Source organism: Vigna unguiculata, chromosome 11, assembly GCF_004118075.2.
Source record: "Vigna unguiculata cultivar IT97K-499-35 chromosome 11, ASM411807v1, whole genome shotgun sequence".
Classification (NCBI taxonomy): Eukaryota; Viridiplantae; Streptophyta; class Magnoliopsida; order Fabales; family Fabaceae; genus Vigna; species Vigna unguiculata.
The window spans coordinates 36,895,814-36,921,731 of NC_040289.1; the positions used below are offsets into that span (position 1 = coordinate 36,895,814).

Genomic DNA, 25,918 nt, shown 5'->3' on the forward strand with positions numbered 1-25,918 from the left:
ACGACATAAAATATGAAAGATTTTTCTTTATTTTTTCTTTCCACTCTGAACAAACTTGTTGGAACCACCTGTGCATACTACACAGGGATATCTCTCTTGATAAGAATTCGAACTCTGGTGCATCACATTCTAAATTTTTCTATCATAATCGTAGGATAATGTTCTTGCTGCTAAATAGAAATGTAGTCAAGATACAGAGATTCATGTGAAAGTAGAGATAGAAAAGTGAGTTGTGAAACGATTTTTTTTCAGAAAATGAGACTTTTGTCCAACGAAATTTACGTGGTATGTTGTATAAGTTCAAGAACTAGTAGTAAATAAAGAACACCAGTTAAGATAACAGAAGAACATTAATTGCAAGTTGCTTTTGTTTGTACATATATCTATAGAGGGGAACCATCATTACAGATGAATGGCTCCTACCTGCTTCATGTTCAACTGCTATATCTTCCTGCTCTACATTAATGTTACTGGAAATTTTCGAGTCTCGTCTCAGAAGCCATCTTGCTGATTACAGCAGCAAGAAGACAGTGAATAATGATACTCTGAAATGCAACTCATTAAGAAAAGAAAGAGATTGTTCCCAGTTACATGTCCTCTGGTAAGCTCATACGTAGAAAATACAAGCTGCACAGCCAGCAATACTCTATGTTATCAACTCTTGTTCACATAAAATGTGGTAAAATACTGTGAAACTATTATGATAGATTGTAACCATTTAACTATTTCTTAAATGTTTGTTAGAGAATATTCCTCAGATGTTGTCCACTAAATGAGAAAAGTGGTGTTGTGAAATTGAAAATCACACTTACTTTTGTTGTCACCTTAGTTTGCATTAAAACAGTTACAATAGAAACTAAATGCAGCATGTCTTTCAGACGTTTTTTCAAGTACCTTGCAGACATGAAAGCCATGCCACAAAAGACGGCCTTAACAGATTGTTTTTGTCCTGCATACTCAAAAGCCAGTGGTATCATTTCGTGAAGGGTTAGAAAAGCCATGACTCCACCAACTGTTAATCAAATTAGAACCGTCATCAGAAAATATTCATACAAAAGTTCCCACAAACAAATTCTAGAAATCGTGTTTGTGCTAACCTGCTCCAAGAATACCCTCAAGAATCTCAGGATTTAGGCTGGTAGGGAATAAACAGGCTACAGAGAAGGAAGAAAAAAATCATCGCACTAAGTTCAAAATTATTAACTCGCACACATGTATAACTTCAAGAGTGTTAAATATATATCTTTGCAAGAAAACCATTAAACAAAACTCTGGATTTGAGAGAAAAAGGGATCCAATGTTAATTATGCCTAATTATTTGTATGATGCGAAGCAAAGAAAGCACATCATTTACCTACAATTACCACACCCAGTGGCTCAGCAAAGCCGGATAGTGATGCCAATTTGAATGCCTCCCATTTACTACCACACATTCACAAATGAATACAGAAAGTTATCATTCAAATTTCCAGTTATTGGTGAAACACACAAACATAATAAACAACAGAGGTTTTATGATCAATAAATTGTTGTATAACAAAAGAAAGAATAACGCTTTGTTAATGACATCGTGTGTATGGAACATCTTAAGCATCTGATTCGTATTCAATACTCTTACGAAATCAACAATAAACTTTTACAATAGAGTATACAGAATCCACGAAGGTTCTTACCTTTCTGTCGCAAAATACACGGGAAGTGCAACAGCAACACCCTGAAAAAATAGAAGACTGTCATAAATAATTGTTTATGTGAAACGCAAATGATACTACAAAAATAAACTATAACATTGAGAGAGATATCAACTTTTTATATGAGTAAGATTAAAGTTTCATTTTTTTTCCCATGAATTATTTCCTAGACCCATCAATTATAGCATATAGTCACATGACAAAAATTCATACCTCTGGGATGTTGTGCAGTGCAATGGCCAGGGCAAGGTTAAGACCAACACGAACTCCCTGTTAAAAGAAGACACAATCATCAAAATTGAAGTGAAATTAACTATCATTCATATACTAATATATATATATATATATATATATATATATATATATATATATATATAGTAATACTTGGCCAGAAAAATTAGATATTTGTAAATGGTACGACATGAATTCAATATATCTTTAAGTCTATCTCAAATAAACAAAAATTTATTTTTACATCAAAATTTGTATCTATTTGTATATTAAATTTACAAAATGTAGGTTATCTTTGGTCCAAAAGTAGGATCCTTGATGAAAATTTCAAACATTTGTATCACCTTCATGGATCCAAGGTATACTGCCATTCCTTCTGGAAAATTATGCAGACTTATACCTGTAGGTAAAATGAAAATGAAAAGCTAGAAATCAACTTAACTTATATGATGAGAAGCAAAATTAAAATTTGTTCCACTCCCTAATGGAAAGTGTACCTATGGCTGTGATAACACCACTGAGTAAAACTTGACGGCGACGCCTTTTCATAATGCCTTTGTCTCCTTCATGTTTCTATTTTCAAGAGTGTTACACATTCATTATTAGTATTTTTATCTGTGGAAAATAACTTAGCAACCCCAATGCCATTTTTAAAAGTTCATTCAAACCTTCGTGCGCTTCTCATTTGAAATGGGAGGAGCAGGTTCTGGTTCTGGTATGAATTTGGCAACAACAGCAAAGAATATGACACCAGCAAAGAACTAGAGAAAAAGAAGTGAAAATTTATGGTGAGAAAAAGTTTGAAGGAACATTGTAGATTAATCGAATTATGATGGAAGAGGAGAGAAGAACATACCCAAAGGTTCCCTCTTAGGAAGCCAAGTGAGTTCAAGGCATTATGAGTGAGATCAAAGAATGATATACTCAGCATCAAACCAGCAGCAAAACCCTTCATGGAATCAAATGCTTTTAGTTACTATGCTTCACCATGCAAATCAACCAATTTCAATTATAGACTTCATCAAACAGTTTATAAATCACACAGCTTTGAGTTTTGCTATTATTTTTCAACTTTAAATGAAAGTAGCACATGCATTATCAATAAGAATGTTGAGTAAAATACATAAGAAAGGAAAATTCTATGAACAAGTCTTTAAAGTTTTATGTTGAAAATAAGATAACTCAACTCAAAAATGGTATATCTCCTTGATCTATCCTAATAAAAAAAATCTCAATAATATGAGAACCACTTGAGAGATAAAGTGTACATTGAACCTGAGGGATATATATAAATATATATATATATATATATATATATATATAATAAACTTTTTATGTATATTCATATATTTAAAAAGTACTTTGTAAAGTAAATTTTAAAAACAATTCAAAATATAAATTCATTTTTGAAAATATACTTAAAATAAAAGTTAATATGTTTATTTTATTATAAAAAACATAAATATTAAAATGATAATTGATATCTTTTGCAAAGCATACTAATTATTTTCATATACATTCTTATAAGAAACATCTAAGTCATCAAATTTTTCTCTATTTTTGTGATGTTTTATCTTTTCAATCCTCAATTTCTATACTTTTTTTTCTTTCTCTAGATCTTTCCTTTTTTTAGAAATAAACTAAACTAAATAAGATTTTATATTGAAAGTTATATAAAAAAAATGTATATTAAACTTTAAAGTTTTATGTTAAAGATTTGTCTTTTTTATCTAATTTGACTAGTGAGAATTTGAAAAAAAAAAAGCCAAAATATATCTTAATAAATTTATCTGTTTTATCCTTCAAAACATATGGAATTTCAAAACAGATAAAACAAAGTTTTCGAGTTGGAACGACAAAATTCACCTGCAACAGTCCAAGCACCTTCAAACTTGGAGCTTTACTAAGGATTACGAAAAGTGCACCTGTTCCATATACAAAACTCACAATAACAATGAATATATTTTTGGACATTTTACTTAAGTGTTTAAACGCAGTAGCGTAACCAACCTAATACATTATACATGCAATGCTTTTAAGTTTGTCAAAATCTACAACTCAGAAAAGTTACAAATATTTTTGTTTCTTCAAATTTTAACTACAAATATAGAGGGGATTGCATTGAAAACATATATCCAAATAAAAACACGATCTTGAATTAGGTTTATAAACTCAGGCCTTCATAAATTAAAAACATGGGTTCGTATATTTTGAAAAATATGATAAGAGGGTGATGGAATGATGAATGAAAGTCGAGAGAAAAGAGGCAGCACCGATGGAAGTGCTGAAACCACCCACAGATGAAAGTGCAACACCTAGCAACACTTGAGAATCCATGAACATGATAGTAATAATAATAATAAGGAAGATTAATTGATGGTGAAATGAAGGGGGAGAGAGCAGTATATTTATACATTCATGGTATTTATTATTATATTATTTTTATTTTAATGAAAGGTGTTGGAGGAGGGTTTGAGTATTCCAATAGTGGAAGGAAGTGCAACTCAAATAAATTAAGAAAGAGATGAATTGCGTCATTGGTCCACGAAAAGTACTTTTTTATCTCTCCCTTCAAAATATCCCAATTCTTTCTTCTTCTACTCTTCCCTCACACCACAGATTACTCACTTTTCTTCAATTTTGATGGAGTAGGGGTGGTGAATTGAAAAACAATGCAATAACATCTTATCTTGCATATCTTCTTCTTATAAATACTTCTAGTAATCTGTGGGGTTTGAAAAGAAATACCCTATATTAGCCCACTTTACAATTAAGGCTTTGGAGGCCCATGTCTTCTGGGCCTGCACTCTTGATGCGCTGCCGCAATATTGTGAACGCTGTATATATTAAAAAACATATTAAAAAAGAAATTAAAAGGGAAGTAATTACTGTAAAATTAAATTAAGTTGGGCAGAGGGACTATTCACTCTAGTATGATTCTATTTGTCTTTCTTTTCCTCTTTTTCATTTCATGGGCACATTCAATAGCACGAGAAACTTCTCCGTTACATCGCGTTGTTCCGCTTCAGCTTCAGCCATGGCGGCTTAGTCTAATTCAAAAATCCTAATTCCAACAATAATTTTTCTACTCTCTTTCACTTTACCACTGCAAATGGCTTCATCACTGGCCCTGCGATTCAGATCCCATCTCCTTCGCACCGCCTCACTCCTCCCCTCTTCCCTCCGCCGCCCTCCATTCCAACCCTCGCCGCCACTCCTCTCGGCCCAACGCCTCCTCTCCACGGCGCGCCGCGCGGCGCCACGCCCGCGGAAGTCGGTCGACATCGGCGCGCGCGCCCGACAGCTCCAGACGCGGCGCCTCTGGGCCTACGCCCTGACTTTCAGCGGCCTCGCGGGGTTCGTGGTGATCGTGCTCAACAACTTTCAAGACCAGTTGGTGTTCTACATCACTCCCACAGACGCGCTTGAAAAGTACGCGACCAATCCCTCCAAGGCGCGGTTCCGGTTGGGAGGCTTGGTCCTCGAAGGCAGCGTGGTTTACCCGGCGTCGAAGCCGGAGGTGGAGTTCGTCATCACCGATCTGATCACTGACATCGTGGTCCGGTACGAGGGGTCCTTGCCGGATTTGTTCAGGGAAGGGCATTCCGTGGTGGTGGAAGGGATCGTGAAACCGTTCACGGAGGAGATAAAGAAGGAGGTGTCGACGAATAACGTGTCCGAGAAGGCGAGGAAATTAGAGTGTTATTTTTGTGCCGCGGAGGTTCTCGCTAAGCACGATGAGAAGTATATGCCGAAAGAAGTTGCCGCTGCTATTGAGAAGAATAAGAAGATTATTGAAGAAGCTGCCGCTGCCGGCGTAGCGGCGGAGGCACCCAAGACCACCTAGATAGGATATTCACGGTATTGATCAATTTTTGAAATTACAGATAGAGTGTCGTCATTTTTTAGGGATGTGGATGGATTATTTAACTATAGGATGAGAATTTTTATAGAGTAATAATTAGGAAGGAATACGGATTAAACAGAGGAATTTTGATTGATTGTTTATTACATGAGGCAATTGTTTCCTGTTGTTGTAATGCATTATTGTGCGATTATATTTCTCAATAAATGTTTAGCCAAATGACAATGAAGCTCTTTTTAAACGTCGCTCTGAAAATAGTTTTAGTTACTGCTGGTTGTATAATTTGGTGACATGTTTGGGTTAAAGTTGGGCCCTTGGATTGATATGGTTTAACACTGGTAATGGATTTGTGCTTTCATTCCCCGATTGTTAGAGTTGTCTCAGAAGTGCATCTGATTCTGCTAAGCTGAAGTTTGTGCAGTGTTTTGGATCATGATGTGAATGCCTGGAAATGGTGTCTAGTTACATAAGCCAAGATTGTTGGGATCTTGAACTAAATTTGATGATTTTAACCTATTGCCATTTAAAAATTTGAATTCCACTTGGGGCTTAAGTGCTTAACCTTAGTAAATTTTGTGCTGTGACATAGTTTATTTATGGACATAGGCCTGAGTTCGTTTTTGCTGGTCTTAGCGTGTAAGAGGTTTTAGGATCCAGAAGATTAACCTTCTTTGTATTCAGAGATTAGAGGGGTGCAATGTTAAAAGATGTAGCCATGGTTAAGTATTCAAATTTCAAAACATCCGATACAACTTTGATATGTACTTCCTTGTTATTTTCATTTTCCATCTTGCCCTCATTATGTCTACAATGATAAAAACGAGAATTAGGGCCTTAAAGCAATAGATCATGAATGAAGAACTGGGCAACCTTAAAGCAATAGGGTAACTGGGCAACCTTAGCATTGCATTTGGCTTTGAATAGTTCTGCAATGGACCATATGCAGTGTATGTATCTAAGAAGCATTGATATTTCACTGATACTTTTTCTTTACCTTTGGACGCCTCTATCTTGTTTCTTTTTATAATTTCTAAACATCCATACAAATAAAAAATGGGATGCCGCAATGATTAGATAAATAATGGCATTAATTGCATCTATACTGAGTAATGCTAACTTGCAGAACACTGATATCTGTATTTTATTTTAGCATCTGTGGTTTTAGTTAATAGTATATCAATTTTCATGTAACATAGAAGTTACTTATTATTTAATAAATTTGCTGCATCCACGTTTTGGTGTCTAGTCTAGTCCTGTTCTGTATCTTTGCTTCCATGGTGTTTATAGTCTAATGGAGCTACTATCGTACTACGGTCCCTGTTACACTCTTATATTCACCAGTACTTAGGCCTACATCAGTGATCACTTCATTTCACTGCTTTTTCTTTCGCAAAATGTGACACGAACAGTCTTTCTATTCTCCCCTGCCTCCACTTACTAAAAGTCGAATGGTGATAAAGAAAAAATAAACAAAAACGAAGCTTTACCTGTGTCTAGTCTTCATTTTTTTTTTCCAATTTATATACGATTATTAACTTGTGATACGTGTAGAATTAAAATTTCCAGCTCTCGTGGTAAGTGCTAAGTGCCTGCCAGACACAAACGAATGAGTGAATGAATGAAGATGGATCCTTTGGGTGGCAATTTTCATATTTTTTAAATTTGACTTAAATTCTTATGTGTGTGTGTATAATGGGCATTGTCGATCGGTTGGGGCGGTCTAGTTTCTACCACAACAAACAGCTTGCTACTTTGCAAGCCTGCATAACTTTTTGGAAGTTCTTTTTAAGCACTCAGTGTAAAATGCAAGTCGGATGGAATATAAGAATTTTTGTTTAAAAAGTTATAATGAACTTTACGTTATAGTATGGGCAATTCACGGGACGATGAAAGTCACTTCCTTGCACAGATGATGAAAACCCCAAAAAAAAAACTGTACTTTTGAAATTCAGGATAAAGCTTAACCTTAAAATTCAAACAGTAAGCTGAAAAACTGACTGAATATATTTTTCTTGATAATACTAATTCAGGAAAACATGAACTGTTGCACCAACTAATGAGTTTCACAGAAAAACTAAGGGGAACTGTTTCCTTTCAAATGTTAGACGGGTACCACGATATTCTTAAAGCAAGTTACCTTAAAATTAATGACCTTTGAGAAACAAGTGTTATAGAAGGAGTGCTTTCACGAGCAAGATTTTGATTAGTATTTTAGGATGTCAATCATCAAACAAACCGAGTCAGAAGACAACCATAAAGTGTGTCGTGTGATGAAAAATGACCCAGATTCCATACAATACTAGGAATCAAATTGGCCGAACCATTTTGAACTACGTTTACAACATACATGCACGCATATCTTCAATGATAAGAAACTACTCAAAACTAATAACATTTCTATAACCATGCCAACGAAGTTATCGTAGCCAAAATCACCACAACCGTTTGCATGAACTTGGTTGTTCTACCAATATAAGCATTGTTTGCATGATTATTATTTTCGGACTGCTGGTTGTCGGAGGGTGTTTCTGACGCAGGAGGAGGTGGAGAAATGGGAGGAACATCGCAATTGCCAAACGTAGCGTTTGCCTGCATTTCATTGATAGACAGTTAAATACTAGGTTAGTTTTGAGAGCTAAGGTTTCCGATGAACATTTTGCTAGAGTTTAATACTTTAATCTCTCTACATTTCGCAATATAGGATCAAAATTTCGTTACTTTACATAGGTAAAAATGGAGTAATAAGTAGTAACTACACTACACATGAGGTGAAAGAAAATCGAAACCAAACCTTGCAATAGGCAATGTTGCCACACCCACAAGTGAGATGGCCGTTTGCTTCATCAACTGCTTCTGGTGCTCCTCCGCCATCACTCCTCTTTAAAACATCATTATTATCATCAATAAATTTCGAATGTTTTTTAGGCTAAGTGGAGAGTAATTAATGATTAAACTGATGAGTGATTTGATAAGAAGTTAGACAAGTAAAACTACCTGGTAATAATCAACAGCAATGAAATTTGGCCAACGATTGTCGGCTGCATCATGACAAGTCTTCATCATGGAAAGCAGTGGAGCCGAATTATCAGCACAGGCTTGAGTTCGATTAGGAGCAGAATGAAAATAGTTGACCAAAACTAACGATCTAGACTTCGTGTTCATCGCAGGTGATTCTGCACGGCTTGGACAAGAACCATTTTTCATCCCCCCATCTCCATCTGTAATTCCCACGCATAAGTTAACCATGATTAATAATCAACACTCAGAAAAAATGTGTCTTTAAAACATGTTTCCAACAAAAATGCAGAGGCACAGGTAGGGAACTTACATTGGTTTTCTACAACGTATGTCCACTGATAAGCAATGCCCTCGGAAGCTTCCTTGGTTGATTTGGAAGTGAAGACCACTAGGCGCTGATTCTTCTGAACCATGTCATCAATAGTTGGCCAATCTCCACCGTTCTTGGGCATGCGAGACACTGGGAACATGAACTTGCTCAGCCCCGAAGCTTTGAACAAGTTTGTTAGACCCTGAGAGGATTTGACGTAGTCCTCAATGAAGATGGTGATAATTTCAGATGGATTTGCATCCAGAAATGACCGCATGTCTTTAAGCACGTTTATGGCAGGTTGCTGCACATTCGTATGGAAATTTCAATGTTACAACACGACAAATATTTTCGACCAAACTTCTATGTCGTACATTATAAATTTGAACAAAGCAGGGTCCCTTTCCACGCACTTACAAATGCAGTGAAGTTGTAACATGTGCCTTGGGCGGAGTGACATAACCACACATCGTTCAGGAAATCATACATATCTAACATGAATCCTCTCACGCCGTTCTGTCGTAGATCCAATAAAAAAAAAAGTCAACAAGCAAAGAGATTGTGAGTAAAATTACAAAGGATTCATAATCGTATATCAAAGCATCAAACATTAAACTATTCTAATAATGTTAGTGCTTTGTTTTTACACTACCTCCCTAAATTTAAAGGAACATTTTCACATTTTTTTTTCTCAAATTCATCAAGATCTTTATCTTGAATTTAACCGGTCGAATAATTCAAATGGATTATACTACATTGCTAATGTGATTAATTCATTCATCACATCAGCAACTAAACTTAAAGTGTACTACTTATTTGTTAAAAAATGCATACCCCTCCAAGACTTTTTCTCTTTTTTTTCTTAAAAAAAAAAAGTCAAAAAGACAAGACAGCTAGTGTATGCTTGAATTATTTTGCAAGTGGCACATGATTCACACTGGCCATCTATGTTTTTCAAACAAAAAGGGCCACTGTGTTTAAAAGTTACAAAATTCATTCTGCACAATTTAATAAAAATATGATTAAGATTAATATTAGTTCACATAAAACTTTAAAATTGAATTTGTTAAAATCAATACTGCCATAAGCAAATAAGCACTTAAGCATCCATTTGTTTATGCAGGAAAACTGAGTGACAGTGATTTATTTTCTAATAGACAAACGGAGGTTGAGTACCAATTCCCAAAGCAAGCTCTATATATGCTCTGTGATAATTGTATTTTTTTTATATCCAAAAATAAGATATTCGATGTTTCAGTTATAATTTATACAATACAAATTCATAATTTATAGAATACAAATTGATAAATTTATCCAACAACTACTGGCGCGTTTGGCTTCTGACTATACCAATTAAAAAATGTTGATTCACATGGTAAACGAATGCAAACAAAGACAAAAACAATAAAGGGATGAAACCCGCCCAATGCATGTCGATATGCCCAGAAGCTTAGTAATCCTTGCAAAATGCATAAATTCCTTTCAATTTATTTTTGTTGGTTTTAAGGAAATTAAAAAAAAAATGTTAAGATTACTACTTTTAGAAACAAGCCTCTTCAAATAAATTTAAAACCCTTATTATTATTATTATTATCTTTTTTTGAAAGAAAAGTGTTAACAGCATAAATTTTACGAACTTTATAAATTTATTTTTATTATTTATTTCTGAGCTTTGCCACGTAGGTTTGTTATTTACGTATCTTCCCGTAATATTTTTTAATTTTCACAATTAATGATGCATCCCAAAAAAATTAATAACATAATTTTGGCGTCAAATTTTTCAAAACAATCTTGTTGACTTTGTATTATTTTTTATAAGACGTCATTAGTTTACTAGAAATCTAATAACCCATGGATAAAATATGAGGTACAAAACATAAATAATAAAATTCATAAAATGATGATAGTTTATAGATAAAATGTAAAATTGAGGTTATTATTTATATTTTCTTAATTAATAAGTATTTATAGAAAAGTTATATATACGCAATCACCCTTTGAGAATTGCGAAACCCAAAAAGATACCCTTCTGAAAATTGCTGAGTATATTTTTTTTCTTGGTTGTCGTATGCCATATTCCAAATTTACTAATTAATCAATAACTTAATACCTGTTAAATAGAATCCAAGTTTCAATCCCTGAGCAATTAGCAAGCGCAAGCAAATAATCGCTATTCTCTGTTTTGTTTAATCCGTGGCTGCACATTATTATTCCCTATTCCCATTTCCAGATTATTATGATTAAAAAACAGGGACAGAGAATCTTACTTTGAGTTGTTCAGCAACAGTGTCATCTTGGTTCATCGGTGCTAAAATGACGGAACCGGTGGCCGATCTAGCTCCGGCAAGAGCAAAAGAATTATGAGTTGTGAGCCATGAATACCGGTTAAACGGTAATCCATTCACCTGAACGGAATCCAAAATCCAAAATCCAAAATTCAAAACCCAAAACCATTAACATTGATTCGAACTCTGAAACAGAAAAATTGGGAAAAGGACCCCTAACCTTAGAACTGGGATTCAAAGGTTGTATCCGCGAACATCTTGGTCGGGTATTTCCATTCGCGGCACATGTCTGGCAGCTGAGTCCTTCATCGCATTTGTTGTCCGACCCGCAAGTTTCTCCGATCTGCTACCTCGGACTCAGTTACAACAACATAAAAAATAAATCTAATGTACTTTTATTAGAAATTAGAAATTCAGCCTTTATTAGAAAAACGACCTTGGAGGCAGACGAACAGGTGAACAGACAGAATGCGATTAGCACAAGCTGCGGTCGGAAATCACGGATTCCAATGCTACTGTGTAGCCTCTGCAGAAAATGAAACATCATATGGATTTTCGATACACACTAGGAAATGATGGATTAATGTGCGAAATTGAAAGGATTCAGAAAAACGATGAGGCAATCATATGAATATTTAATGTGAATATTAATGTAAGAAAGCAAAGCAGGCATATAAGTTTTGGTTACCTTCATTCTGAGAAAGTTTTTGAGCAGAGAAACTTGTTTTTTGAAAGAGGAAAGTTTTTACATCAATAAAAAGGACAGTGGATTTGGTAGAGGGAAGGTGAGGGTCGGAAACTAACAAGGTAAACTCTGATATTACACAACAACTCGATTAGGTATAGTGCACACTCTATCTTACTATTCTATTCTCCTGCGTTGCCTTTATGCATTGTTTTTATTTTACTGTTTTTTCTTGTCTTTTAAAGATCAATAAAAGAATCATATTTTTTCCTTTGAAACGCGTTTATCAACAATTTATTGACATAGAGAGCAGAAAAAAAAATGTTTTTAAAGTCCCCAAGAAGTAACAGGAATAAAAAAGATAAAATAAAAGCTAAAAACGTTTGGTTCAAGAAAAATATAAAATGAAAGATAAAGAAGAAATAGAACAATTAAAAAATAAAATACAATGTATTAATAGAATCTATTCATTTTTAGTTTTTCTTTCTATTTTCTTCAACAAACAATTATAATTAAATTCTCCTAATTTATTTTTACTTGGTCTTCTTTTAACCCAAGAAGCTAATGGTCCTGTAGTTGTTGATAATAATCAATGAGTGCGTACAGCAATAATTGAATGAGTAAAACTTTAGACGATTAAACATGTTGGATGGTTCAAATAATTTTATGCTGACCAAAATCTCAGTGCCTTTGTTTATTCAACGGGTGACTTGTTACATAATAATAATAATAATAATAATAATAATAATAATAATAAAAGTAATTTTAACAATACTGGGGACATCTACTATTTTGATGTGATTAAAAAATTAATTTCAATTCAGTCGCATGGTACTTGAATTATAGGATATAATTAAAATACATTGGAAATAATTTATTGTTTTATCTTCAAATTATAAATGATTGTGTATTTATGTATGACAAAATTATTTTAATTTCATAATAATTAGTTTACCATCATACTTGACATCACTTCTATTTTATTAATGATGTAAAAGTTATGTCGTGACTCGTAACCATGAACTATAAATAATTTCCTAAAAGTTATATTTCCTTATATAAAAATTACTTTCATCACGTTAAAAAAATCAAATGGCTTGAAGTTGAATGACGCGACGAGATTTGCTTTTATACTTGAAGGCTATATTTAGGTTTAATTTAAAGGTAAAACTTGTATTTATTTATATTTATACATTATCTGATAGTTATCCAGTAGTATCTTATATCATAAATCCAAAAAATTTAACTAGATAACTTTTTAATGATAATATATAATTAGATTTTATTTTAAATCTTGTCTCATAAAATTGATTTGATTTTTTTTCATTAGTTGATGTGGGATTCTAATACTTTACATGAAATGTATTCTAATTAAAGTTTATAGTAAATAATATTTTTATGCAACACATATTAAATAAAAATAACCACATATATATAACAAATAATTCATACTAACATTATTTATTTAAATTTTTTATTATTTAGCATGATTAAAATTTTAGCATTTATAAGTTGTTTAAAAAGGTGTTTATAAGTAGGTAAAAATATACTGTAAATATAACAAATAAAAATTGGTTTATTATTTTCTGAATATTAGTCACTTTTTTTCATTATTAAAGTATGTAAACAAATTTATAATTTTGTGTCCAAAAAATATCATTGGTTTATTTTGTATAAAAAAATTGTCACAAATTAGTGATGAAAAACTATTTAAACTGAATACGGAGTTGATCCATTTGCGGCTAAAATAATCTCGTTATATATATATATATATATATATATATATATATATATATATATATATATATTATTTATTTGTTACAAGATGATCATCTTTTTCAATTTCTAAATTAGTATGATATACTTGAGAGAAAAAGCATTTTAATAACCCATTTTTCAACCGCTAAATAACTTAAATCGATCAATAATATGTTAAAATTAGAAACCGAAATTAAATGATAACAAAAACTTTTTTAAATAACTCAATCTAACAAAATAAACTTATAATATACTTATAATATGATATTTATACATAGTTAAATATTATTATTTTATTTTATTTTTAAGTTAATGTAAAATCTCCGACATTTCATATAAAATAAATTATAATTAAAATTTATAGTTTAAAATCACCCTATATGACAAATTTTGTATAAAAGCAATAAAATTTTATCGTTTGTATCTTTTACTAAAAAACGTTAACTTATAACATTCACTTACAATATTCACTAATTATATCAATCTAATTATTTCCAACTTTGATCTCGAAGTATCAAATTTAATTTATTAAAATAAAAATATATCAGATTTTCATTTCATACCGTAATATTACATCAAATAAAAATCTTTAAAAATTCTGCAAAATTTTTAAAATTAATTTCACGTGTTAATTCGCTAACAAATTCCATAATCTATAAACAAGTTATAAACTTAAAAAAAAATTAACATATCGATTGAATTTACTTCATTTTAAAATAAAGCAATTTCATTGGTTCTAAGAAAATTAAGATGATAGGATTACAAACAATGAAAAGTATGTAAGGAAACAAAGTCAAATTATTATTCTATAGTAGATGGGGATGGCAACGGGGCGGGGCGGGGACGGGTTTCGCTATCCTATACCCATTTTCGCAGAAAAAATTCATCTTCATCCCTATATCTAAACCCAACGGGTATTAAACTTCTGTCTCATCTTCATCCCCACCGGATAACGGGTATAATCTCGTACTCATACCTGTACCCGTGTTCTAACAACTTCAATATTAATTTTTATAAGAGAAAAAAATTACGGTAAAGAAAACATAATATTATCAAATATTCAATATTAGGATGATGATTGTTTCTTCCATATCAAATACTTTGAAATAAATTATAATTGTCTATATTTTATATTAGAATACCAAATAAAATTTCATGAGAACCAAAACATTTATTAAATTTGCAAACTACAACATTAATGAAACTTAGTTGATAAAATTAAAAAATATTTCAAAAAAATATAAAAGGAAAACAAATATTCAAATTAAAATATATTTTAAATGTTTGTTTATTTCAATTTTTTAAATTCTAATGAATCTCTTTTTTATCTATAACAATATATAAAGGAGATTCTCCTTTTTGTGTCCACATTTCAAAATATCAAGTTTACCCTTTAAATATAATAATTTATTAAATTTTTAAAAATTGACCATTACTTTTATAAGTTTTTTATAAAATCGGCTATCTCTGCTTCTTCTTTTCTTTTTTATTTATCAATGGTTATTTTTTCATCTGTTCTGATATACTTCACTTTATTTTTAATAAATATAATTTTAATTTATATATTAACTTAATAACATTACAATATTATCATCTACTAATATTATAATTTTAGTTTATATATTAACTTAATAACATTTTAGTTTAAAAAATGCATACACATAGGCGCGATAACGCCTGTGTTTACACTAGTACACTAATAAAAGTTATAATACATCACTTGATCAAAATGACACAAAGAACAAATAATAAACACAATAATAAAATTTTGACATAGATTTTGTATCTTTTGAACTTGATAATGACAAAAAAATATTCATAGCAATTACATTAAATTTTTATATTATAATAAATAAAAGTTATTTATACAATTAAAGTGAAAAAATTACAATATGATTAATAATGAGTTATAAAATAAAAAAAATAGATAGAATATATTGAAATATTATTCTACATGATGAAAATAAACAATAAATAAAAATATTAAAAAACTAACAAATGTGTGTTTTAGAAATAATTTAAGAGACTATCAAAAGAAATCGCACAAAGGAAATCAAATGTATAATTAAGGTATGATAAGATGAAAAATACCTTAGAGAACAAATTATTAAATTATGTTTGAAGTGGTTAAAATTAAAAAGAAATATCATTAGTGCCCAAAAAATTTGTCACTAAATTACAAATAAATTAGTAATTAAATTGGTCACTAAATCAAGTATCGATTCGATCATTGAATCGGTCATTACTTTAATCACTGATCCAGACAATAAATCAACTACTTTAACCAATGACGAAAAATAGTGATTGATATGAGTTAATGACTAAATCAGTCACTATTTCATGTTTTTCTTGTAGTGAATTATCATATATTATTCCTAAATATCATTATATATATATATATATATATATATATATATATATATATAATTTTAACCACTTCAAACATAATTTAAAGTGAAAAAATTACAGTATGATTAATAATGAGTTATAAAATAAAAAATAATTAGATAGAATATATCGAAATATTATTCTACATGATGAAAATAAACAATAAATAAAAATATTAAAAAACTAACAAATGTGTGTTTTAGAAATAATTTGAGAGACTATCAAAAGAAATCGTACAAAGGAAATCAAATATATAATTAAGGTATGATAAGACGAAAAATACCTTAGAGAACTAAGAAAATTTTTCAAATATCAACATATATACTCAATAGTTGAAAAATAACGAAAATTATTTTAATGAAACAAAAGAGTTCTTCAAATTAAACAAAAATTAATAATAATAAGTAAATAATTTTTTTTATATTACCTTAAATTGAGAGTATAAACATTCTTATGTGAAAGGAAAATATATAATAAATAAAAATATTAAAAAATAATAGAAATATTCAAATGTAAGGCATAAAGTTTTTTTTAATTAACATACATCATTTTAACATAATTACATAAAGGTTATGATAAAATAAAAAATATATTGGAGATGCGAATGAGTTTCATGACAAACCAAATAATTAAAAGAAATAAAAAATAGAAAGTATATATATATATATATATATAGAGAGAGAGAGAGAGACTTAATTAATTATGAATATTTTAATAATTTAAATGGAGACGGAGATATGGCGGGGACGAATATTATGACGGGGATATGTACATCCCCATACCCAATTGAAAAAGTCGAGGATTCCCCATACCCATACCCAGTCAATGCAGGGATTCTCCGTTAAAACGGGAACGAGTTCGGATAATACCCACGGGACGAGTTTATTTGCCATCTCTAATAGTAGATATATAATAAAAGAATATCAAATAAACTTTATTTGGACATAACAAATACTATGGAACATATGATTTGAAAATTCGTAAATCATTGATATCAAACATCAAAGGCACACGTTAAGATAACAAAATGCATTAAAAATTGCGTGGAACATTCCATGAAAAAAAGAAAACAACTACGTGGAACATTTCTGAAAAAAAAATTGCGTGAACACGCTTGTATTTGAATATTATAATATAATATTAAATATTAGATTAAGATGTATAGTTATCTTATTATTGTTCTAATACATCCAATAAATTTTACATTGTTTAGAAGTTGAAGTAAAACAAAGTCTAAATGTTTTTATCTTCCTACATCTTTTAAGATAATAAAATTGTAACAGAACTTAAACGTTCCAAAACAATTTGATAATTATTTCTAATAATAACTTCCGAACGAACTTCTTCAGAATCGAAACAACTATAAATAAAAATTCAAAATCACAATGCTTCACGGATCATTCAGAGAAGTGAAAGGACACAATGTGTAAATATCTGAAGCCAATGGTAATAGACAAATAAAAATATATTACTACTAATGTCTCTGCATGTGCCACTTCATTTGCTTAATTAAAATAAAAGGTTTATAATTTCAAACTTTGCTCTCAGTTTAATCAATATTCAAAGCTCAGAATAGCCATGGAGAATATTTTAAAACTCCTAACTCAATGCTTATCTCACAATGCCACGTTAATGAAGAATTTGTTTAAGAAAAAATATAGAACAGTTCAAAGCATGCTATTAACTCAGAAAAAGTTCAACCGAGTAATCAAGTTGACCAGAAAAAGTAAATGATAAAAAAATAAATAAATTAAGAAAGAAAATAAAAGCTTGTGAAGAAATTAAGTTGCATCAAAGATTAATAGTAGTTTGTAAAAATTAAATGGACTAATTGGAAAGATAAAGGGAAAACAGCTAAGTGTACAAGCAAAGCGAAATCAAATCAATTTAAAGCATGTTAAAGTATAAAGAATATAAGGTGCTTTAGATTAAAAGGAAGATTAAACACACCATGATATAAAAGTAAAATAAATGTAATTGAATATAATTTGTATTAAACATTAAAAGATAAATTATAAGAAATATTAAAACATTAAAAGTGGAATTGTTCTCTCTTTTGACATTTGTAAGGATTTTGAATGTTCTATAATGGGAATTCAAAATGATCTTGGACTTTCTATGTGGCATATTATAGACTTAAAACATCATCACTAATGTCCATAATTTATTGCCACCTGCCCTAATTTACTAAATAACATTTACTTTTAAAATACCAAAATTCAACATATTAATAACTATGCAAGAGTAGGTAGTTTCTCCAATAACCCCTTTCCATATGTTTAAATTGTGGCAAAAAGCTTTCAATTATTAAAGAATAGACTGTGAGTTAATATATTTTGGCTAATAAAAACTAAGATATTAACAATATACATGCATCATATATCGATAAAAATAATTGTACAACTAAATTAGGAATCTTATTCTTTTTTCAGAAAGAAAATAAAAGTTTTTTCATTGAACTATCCCATAATTTTTTCTTTTACATCAACTTGGTTCTTCTTGTTAAGCGACCAATTATAGAAAACTTTGAATCAAAAGCTTTCTCTTTTGTGTTTGGTGTTAATAAAGTCCAAACAATTTATGAACTACATTAAATGATACTATATTGTATATAGCTTGTATATTTTATGCAATGTCTATTTGTCAACTACATAACATTTAGCCTTTATAAATGTCTTGTAAATTTGTTTCAGGTTAACTGCTGGGTATGGAAGAAAATCTTGTTAATTGTTAACATTTTAGATAGATTGACTAATAAATTTTCAAAATTCTTCCAAAAATAAATTTACACTTTTATAAATTGAAGTTTAAATTTAATTTAATCCTATAAAGTTGATATAATATATATATATATATATATATATATATATATATATAAGGTAAAATTTGTATCACTTTATATATTATAAGTGTATTTGATTTTTTATTGATATGGAATCGTCAACACATATCTTTAAGCTGAGACATGTAAATATTTTTTTGAGAGATTAAATATTCATAAGTGGTCTAATATCCAATAATACAATAAATTTAAAAAATAACAAATATAGTTTATAATAAATTTGGAATGAATCTAATATCATTTAAAAAAATATATTTGTCTAATTTAATTTTACAAAATTGAATTATGAAACGAAGTTTGTATCCACTAAAAAAATATATTCAATTATGTAATAACATTAATTCATCATATTTTTAGTTAATATAAAATTTTAAAAAAATCACATCTTCTTGAAATAAACACTCACATCTTCATATAAAAAAAGTAAATTCTTTTGCATATTCAGAATTTCAGTCTGTACCCATAAGTTTTTGTATTTTGAAATGTTCTGAATCTAATTTTTTATATTCTAAATTATATATTCTGAAATAAAAAATAAGAAAATACATTTTAGATTGGATAATCTTAAATACAAATTATAATCTAAAATATAATTTTTATATTCCAAAATACAAACAATTATATTTTAAAGTATAAATAAAAAATATATTTTAAATTATGTATTCTAAAATGCAGAATTTAAAATTTTAAATCCAATTTATTAAGATGCAGGAAGAAATTTATGGATATAGTTGAAGACACTGTAAAAAAAAATAAAGGCCTTACTATAGAAGCAACTTGATGCATGGGTTGACATGGTGAAGTTATAGACGGCCCAAAATCATGTCTTTAGAGACTAATTTGATTGAGTTTTTCCTCAACCTAATAATTACTTCTTCCACTCCAATATCTTATAAGAAACGCTCAATGTATCTCATCATAACAACGTCATATAATTAATGTGAAACTATATTTTAAAATATATAATATAAGACATTTTCATATTATGTGATTTGAAATTATCTAAAATTGAATTGCGTGTTCATGAATTACATTTTATTTTAATCAAGCGATCTATAATATTGTTTTGAATTATTTAATCCAGATTGTAAATGTTTGTTCTAATTTTTCTTTTAAATTATGTAATCTAAAATATTTTCTGGACTACATAATTCATATTTTAAATTTTATTATGACAAGTTGTATCTTCGCCATAATTTAACAAAAAAAAATTATTATATTTTAATTTCTAAGTCAACCAATTTTCTTTTGTTTCGATATTTTTTTATTTCACATTTGTATTCTTAAGCCAATTTTTTCCAGTTGAAAATATTAATTTTTAAGATAATAAAATCATTTTAACCGGTCATATTTTTATTTTAAATTCATTTTCTCTCATTGTTTAAATGTATGGAAATCATAATAAGGAATATTGTAATATGAAAAAAAAAGTCAAAGATAAAAGTTTTTTTTAGGATTCTATCCAATGTTATTCAAATGGAAAAAGAATAATGATGTTTTAATAAAGTCAAAATGAGATAATAACATTATGGTTAATTATTATAATTTTTAGTAATTTAAACAATATTATGTTATATTTTTTATTCAAGAAATATTTAATTTTGATATATTTATTTGATGCAGTACTTAATTTTATTTTAATTTTATTGTTAACATACCAACAATAATATTAGAAGGAGTGACGTGATCCTACTTTTGTTGCCCAAAATGACACAAACACCCAAAGTTTTTTATGATGTCCAAAGTATACATGTGTGATAGTTAGAGTAAGGTCAGTTGTATCTAGATTAGTTGTAATTGAATTTAAATATGTTATAAATTAAGCTAGAATGTCTTTAAAATTAATTTAATTTCATCGTAATTTATTAAGAGTAATCATAGTGTGTAATAGGACATTTTCAAATATATAACTCTCTCTCAGGATTTGTTATTAGCATCAAATCTTTATCATTAGATGAAAAACTATAGTTATTAGTGAGATCTCTTTATCCGAAAGAACCTCCTCCTTCTTATACCTAACACCTTTGATCCAAATAGACATGCCTACATATATATTTTGTGCGTCTCCAATCTTAACAATTTAATCCTCATTGATTATTATGATCCCGTTTTGTTGGTTTTCTAATCTTTCATATCAAAACAGATTTTTACTCTTTAGGTGAACAAAATTGTCTTTTACACGGTTTAGCGTTAGCTTTCAACTTGTGAATATAAGAAAGCCGATGAAGCACTTCTGAAATCAATTCAAATTAATAGAAATTTCCTTGAAGCGCACCTGACTGGGGTGTCTATCAACCTTATTATGCTGATAGATTTGGTGCATTTTATTTCAAGTTATAGGTTTATAGCTGTTCTGTTTTATCACTTTGGTTGCTACTGAATGTGTGCCGTTGGTAGTTAATCAGCATTTACCAGTCTTCTGTTCATAATTAATTGTCTATTAAGTATGCAACTTGTGTTGATTAGATCTACTAATTATCATCTATCACATGTTTGACCATTATAATTATCCGCTGATAATGCAGGTTAATGTAACGTCTGAAAATCAAAACTCAATGCTGTATATTTCTCTCATTTTCTTAGCAGAGAAGCTCAAGTAAGAATTAGGGAAGAAGAATAACATAATACAACAATATCAATAAGCACTCACTTGCAGAATGAGGATAGATGTGAACAGAATCTGGGAAAAAAATAAATTGAATACATATATATAAGCTTCACTCCTTGCAGATTGAAGAATTAATGGCATAGAAGGGCAAGGAGAGATAGAAGCAGTGAAGAGAAAACAAATGCTCCAGAGTAAGTCACCAAAAATCCAGCTCCGGCGTCCATGGTGGGTGCTGGCGCCGGTGCTTGAGGAAACTCACTGGTTTGTGCCCTCACTCCGGCAGCAAACACAAGCCCAACCAAGAAAAACATGAAAAACAACATTGTTCTGCTCTTGCTAACGCATGCCATTTTTCTCAGACAAAAGAAGATGTGGAGAGACAGAGAAAAATAATAATGATACTAACTCGTAGATAGCTTGTGGTGTTAGTGAGAAACAAGATCACTGATTTATAGGCTCGATCTGATAAAAGAATTCATATTTAAAGTTAGCGAATAATTAGGTTAATTTGAGTTTCGATGGCAACGTTGTGGTTGGTGTAGGTCCAGAGCAGACAGATCATGTTGTGGTCCCTTCATACAGCAGGCTTCAAACGGCTATTCCATGCTTTTATGTTTTTGGTGAAAACTCAAACCGCTGTCAGGACATGTGTCACCAACATCCACCGATGCGCCCCTCCATGATTTGTTTCCTTTCCCAATTTCAAATTATGATTGTTGGAATCTGCGAAAGAAAAATTCAATAAAATATAAGCAAAAAGACAGGTAGAATACGATAGACAATTAAATAATCGATACAATGAACAGAATAGTAGTGTGTAAATATTTGTTTTGTACTCTTAAAAGGTTCTGCATGACCAGGTAGGGTAAGGTTTCACAGATCTTATCACTGTTTCACAGTAGACGAATCATTTATCCTCAACTGTATGAAACATATATTTTCGTTTTAATTTGACTTTTGACTGTCAAACAAAAGAGGGAGAATAAAGGGTAAAAGATGAATGAACGGACAGTTTTTCAAATTCTGATATGTTTCGGTCAAAATTTAAGTGTAACTTATAGTAAGCACAAATGCATCGACATCTTTAATATAAATTTATCTAATTTATGTAAGGGTTCACAGCGGGTCTGGCCCATTAGACCGGCCCGTTATGTCTGTCTGCCGATCCCTCAAGAAAAAAAAAAGTAAGTTTAGTTAAAGTTTTTAATCGGTTAATCTATTTTGGTTTAGTTTGTCTAATTCACTAAATTAGTAGATCAAAGATGAGTCAGTTCGTTTTTTGTTTATTGGTCTGTTTTTATTAATTTATTTATTTTTATAATTAAAAGAATATTAAAAAATTAAAATTTTTATATTATTTTTTGTACAAATATAAATATGTAATATTATTATAATTTAAATAATTGACATTCACAAATCAAATTACGATTATTAGTTATTATAAAATAATTTAACATGTAAATATAATAATTATTTTAATTTATGCAATTAAAAATACTAATTGATCAATTAAAATTTTAAAAAATATTTATATGGTAAAATATACTCTACTTATTATATATATATATATATATATATATATATAAACAAATTTTATAAATAAAAATTTAACAAAATTTAAAAAGAAAAAGTGGCAGACTAGTTCATTAGTCCACCGACTCATCTTGTAACAAGACAAACTACAATTTCTGATCTATTTTTCAATAGGAAAAAGTTACTTTTACACCACTATTCCCAAATAAGTACCATTTGACAACAATTTTTCTTAATAAAATATTATTATTTTAAAAAATATTAATTTATATGAGTGTCAAATGGTAGTATTGATGTCAAACTACTAGCGTCCTTTTCAATAACGAACCAGCCCGATCTATCAAAGACGGGATAAGCCAAAATGGGTCAAGCTGAGCCATTTTATAACTCCTAAATTCATGTAATTTATTTTATGTAAAAAATATGTGTTCTTAGAACTGGGAAAAATCTCGTTGGTTTTGTATGCGATTCTTTATTTTTAAATACTTATTTTTAAATACGATATCAACAACATAAAGTAATTATTACTTTTAGTTTAATTGATTGTGTAGGTGTTATATTTTTATTTCTAGTTCATTTAGAACATTTTTTTTTTGTTGACAAATAGTATAACTTGGTGTTGTTTATTTTATATAGTTATAAAAAGTTGATATCCATACTTTTCAATAAAAAAACGTCATAACGAAAAAAGATATGCTTCAAGTTAACTAATTACATAGTAACTATATTCAATTATTTAGAAATAATTTCATTAAAAATGTAAAACCTGTTCTATTCAACATAAAATCAAATGACTCGATCATTGGCCAGTGAATATTTTGAACTAAAACAGCTCGAAAAATGCTGGAAATGAATGTGCACCCGCACCTTTCTCGATCACAAGCCAGACATACTAATAAATCATGTTTTAATCCTCTACACTCTTTCTATATAACCCACATTTAACATTGTTTTCCTTATGTTGATTCTACATATTTCATCATCTTCAAAACTCAAGTTCTGGTATATATATCAACAACTTCCTGAGTATATGGAAATGATGAAGACTGTGGTGTTCAGTGACAAATCTCACCTTCCATTTAAGAAGCTAATTTTGAATACTTTTATATAGTTTATATCCAAATGTTCAACTTCTTATGGTTTACATATAAAAGAAAAGGCTAATTTTACATTCATATTAAAACTACGTACATTTGACACTCTTTTTAATAATGTAATAATATATATTATAAATGTTAAATTAAAAAATAATATAAATATAACTGAAATATTATTATTTTAGAGTGTTATAAATGAGCATGTTATGTCCTTTTGTGGTGTCAAAGTGTCACAATTCTTTATTTTATCACGTTCACCACTTTACTTGAATTTTTAAAGAAGGGTAGCGTATTAAAAGCAAATTTGATTAACACCACTCTACTTCAAAATTATAAATGTTTCCTATGTTTCCTTTTTTTTCATCTCTAGAGTCCCTTTTTAAATTTTATATAGATTACAAAATTGTTAGTTTGGATCTTTCCAAATAATATCATATTAGACATCATTATGAACTTGACATGTCAAAGTTTATCAATCATTGGCTATCATATAAATTTTTTTTTTAAAAAGGAAAAATAAAAGAAAAGAAAATAAAGCATGAAGGACCACAATAAACCCATGATAGAAAATATACTTCATGAAACATAGACAAATTATACCAATTATGAAAAAAAATCTAAAAATAAATATATGCAAGTAAAAAATTAAACTAATTATTTTGTTCTCTATTAATGAAAGTTAAATTAGTTAACTTATCAACACAATGATTTTCTTCACGAAAAACATGAGAAACTTTGAACTACATATGCTTACAAAAATGCAAACATCAATGTCATTTTCCTCTAAGACTTCAAGAAACCACTCATTGATCCAAAAAAATTTATGACATACTAAAGAAATCTCATTTTCCAATAAAAGCCTTTGAAAACCCTCCCTCCGAGCATGTTCTAAAGCATAAATGACCCCATAAACTCTGCATAAATAGAAGTTTGTACACCTAAAAAACTTGAAAAGCTACCCACATATGTACCTCGACTTCCTTTAGAAATACCATCACATGAAGTGAAATCATAACAACTCCTAGTAGCACCATCAATATTACCTTAAGCCAATTAGTATATGGAACTTGTCATATTACATCCATAAATGAAACCACCCTACCTTTCCTAGTTTGAATATTGCAAATTTTCAGTACAAAACAAAACCAGAGACAATATTACTCATACGCTTCTTAAATTTATTCTAAACCATACACACTAACTCCTTAATTTGAAAAATAGTATAAGGAAACGCAATTGGATCTTGAAATCTACTATGATTCCTCATCCTCCAAATCATCCAAATAACTATAGTAATTACAACCATTTTAGTTACTTTAAACAAAGAACTACAAGGAGACTTCATGAACTTAATAATCAAATTCAAAGAAGAAGACTATAAATCCTGAAAAACTTCCTTCAACTATTCCCACAATCGTATAACAATAGAATAATTAAAGAACAAATAAGAGAACGATTCAAAATTATTACCACCCAAAGAACACATAAAGCATAAAACCACTCATTTTTTAACCTCCAAATCAATAGGTAAATGATCATATAACAATTTTCAAATAACCAAAGTTTTAGCTAGTGGCATCTCATCCAACCAAATCATGCTTCCCAAT

General features: G+C 29.5%; 3 protein-coding genes across 3 annotated transcripts; 1 reads left to right on the forward strand and 2 right to left on the reverse strand.

The window, feature by feature from the left end:
- Positions 1–314: 314 nt before the first annotated feature.
- On the reverse strand, positions 315–4,285 carry LOC114170106 (zinc transporter ZTP29-like). Its single transcript, XM_028055592.1, has 12 exons — positions 4,196–4,285; positions 3,789–3,847; positions 2,779–2,871; positions 2,591–2,683; positions 2,420–2,495; positions 2,267–2,322; positions 1,905–1,961; positions 1,674–1,714; positions 1,355–1,422; positions 1,098–1,154; positions 895–1,012; positions 315–627 (listed from the first exon to the last, which is right to left on the reverse strand). Exons 1-12 carry the CDS (start codon positions 4,263–4,265, stop codon positions 588–590), a joined length of 828 nt encoding a protein of 275 aa, XP_027911393.1. The 5' UTR covers positions 4,266–4,285; the 3' UTR covers positions 315–587.
- A 545-nt stretch (positions 4,286–4,830) lies between these two features.
- On the forward strand, positions 4,831–6,012 carry LOC114168675 (cytochrome c-type biogenesis protein CcmE homolog, mitochondrial). Its single transcript, XM_028053575.1, has one exon. The coding sequence runs from the start codon at positions 5,035–5,037 to the stop codon at positions 5,767–5,769; it is 735 nt and encodes a 244-aa protein (XP_027909376.1). The 5' UTR covers positions 4,831–5,034; the 3' UTR covers positions 5,770–6,012.
- A 1,943-nt stretch (positions 6,013–7,955) lies between these two features.
- Positions 7,956–12,308, reverse strand: LOC114168483 (PI-PLC X domain-containing protein At5g67130-like). The gene is made up of 9 exons (XM_028053321.1): positions 12,089–12,308; positions 11,837–11,926; positions 11,621–11,743; positions 11,383–11,520; positions 9,533–9,631; positions 9,116–9,419; positions 8,782–9,005; positions 8,579–8,665; positions 7,956–8,376 (listed from the first exon to the last, which is right to left on the reverse strand). The coding sequence occupies exons 1-9, from the start codon at positions 12,092–12,094 to the stop codon at positions 8,185–8,187; spliced, it is 1,263 nt and encodes a 420-aa protein (XP_027909122.1). The 5' UTR covers positions 12,095–12,308; the 3' UTR covers positions 7,956–8,184.
- Between the last annotated feature and the right edge of the window lie 13,610 nt (positions 12,309–25,918).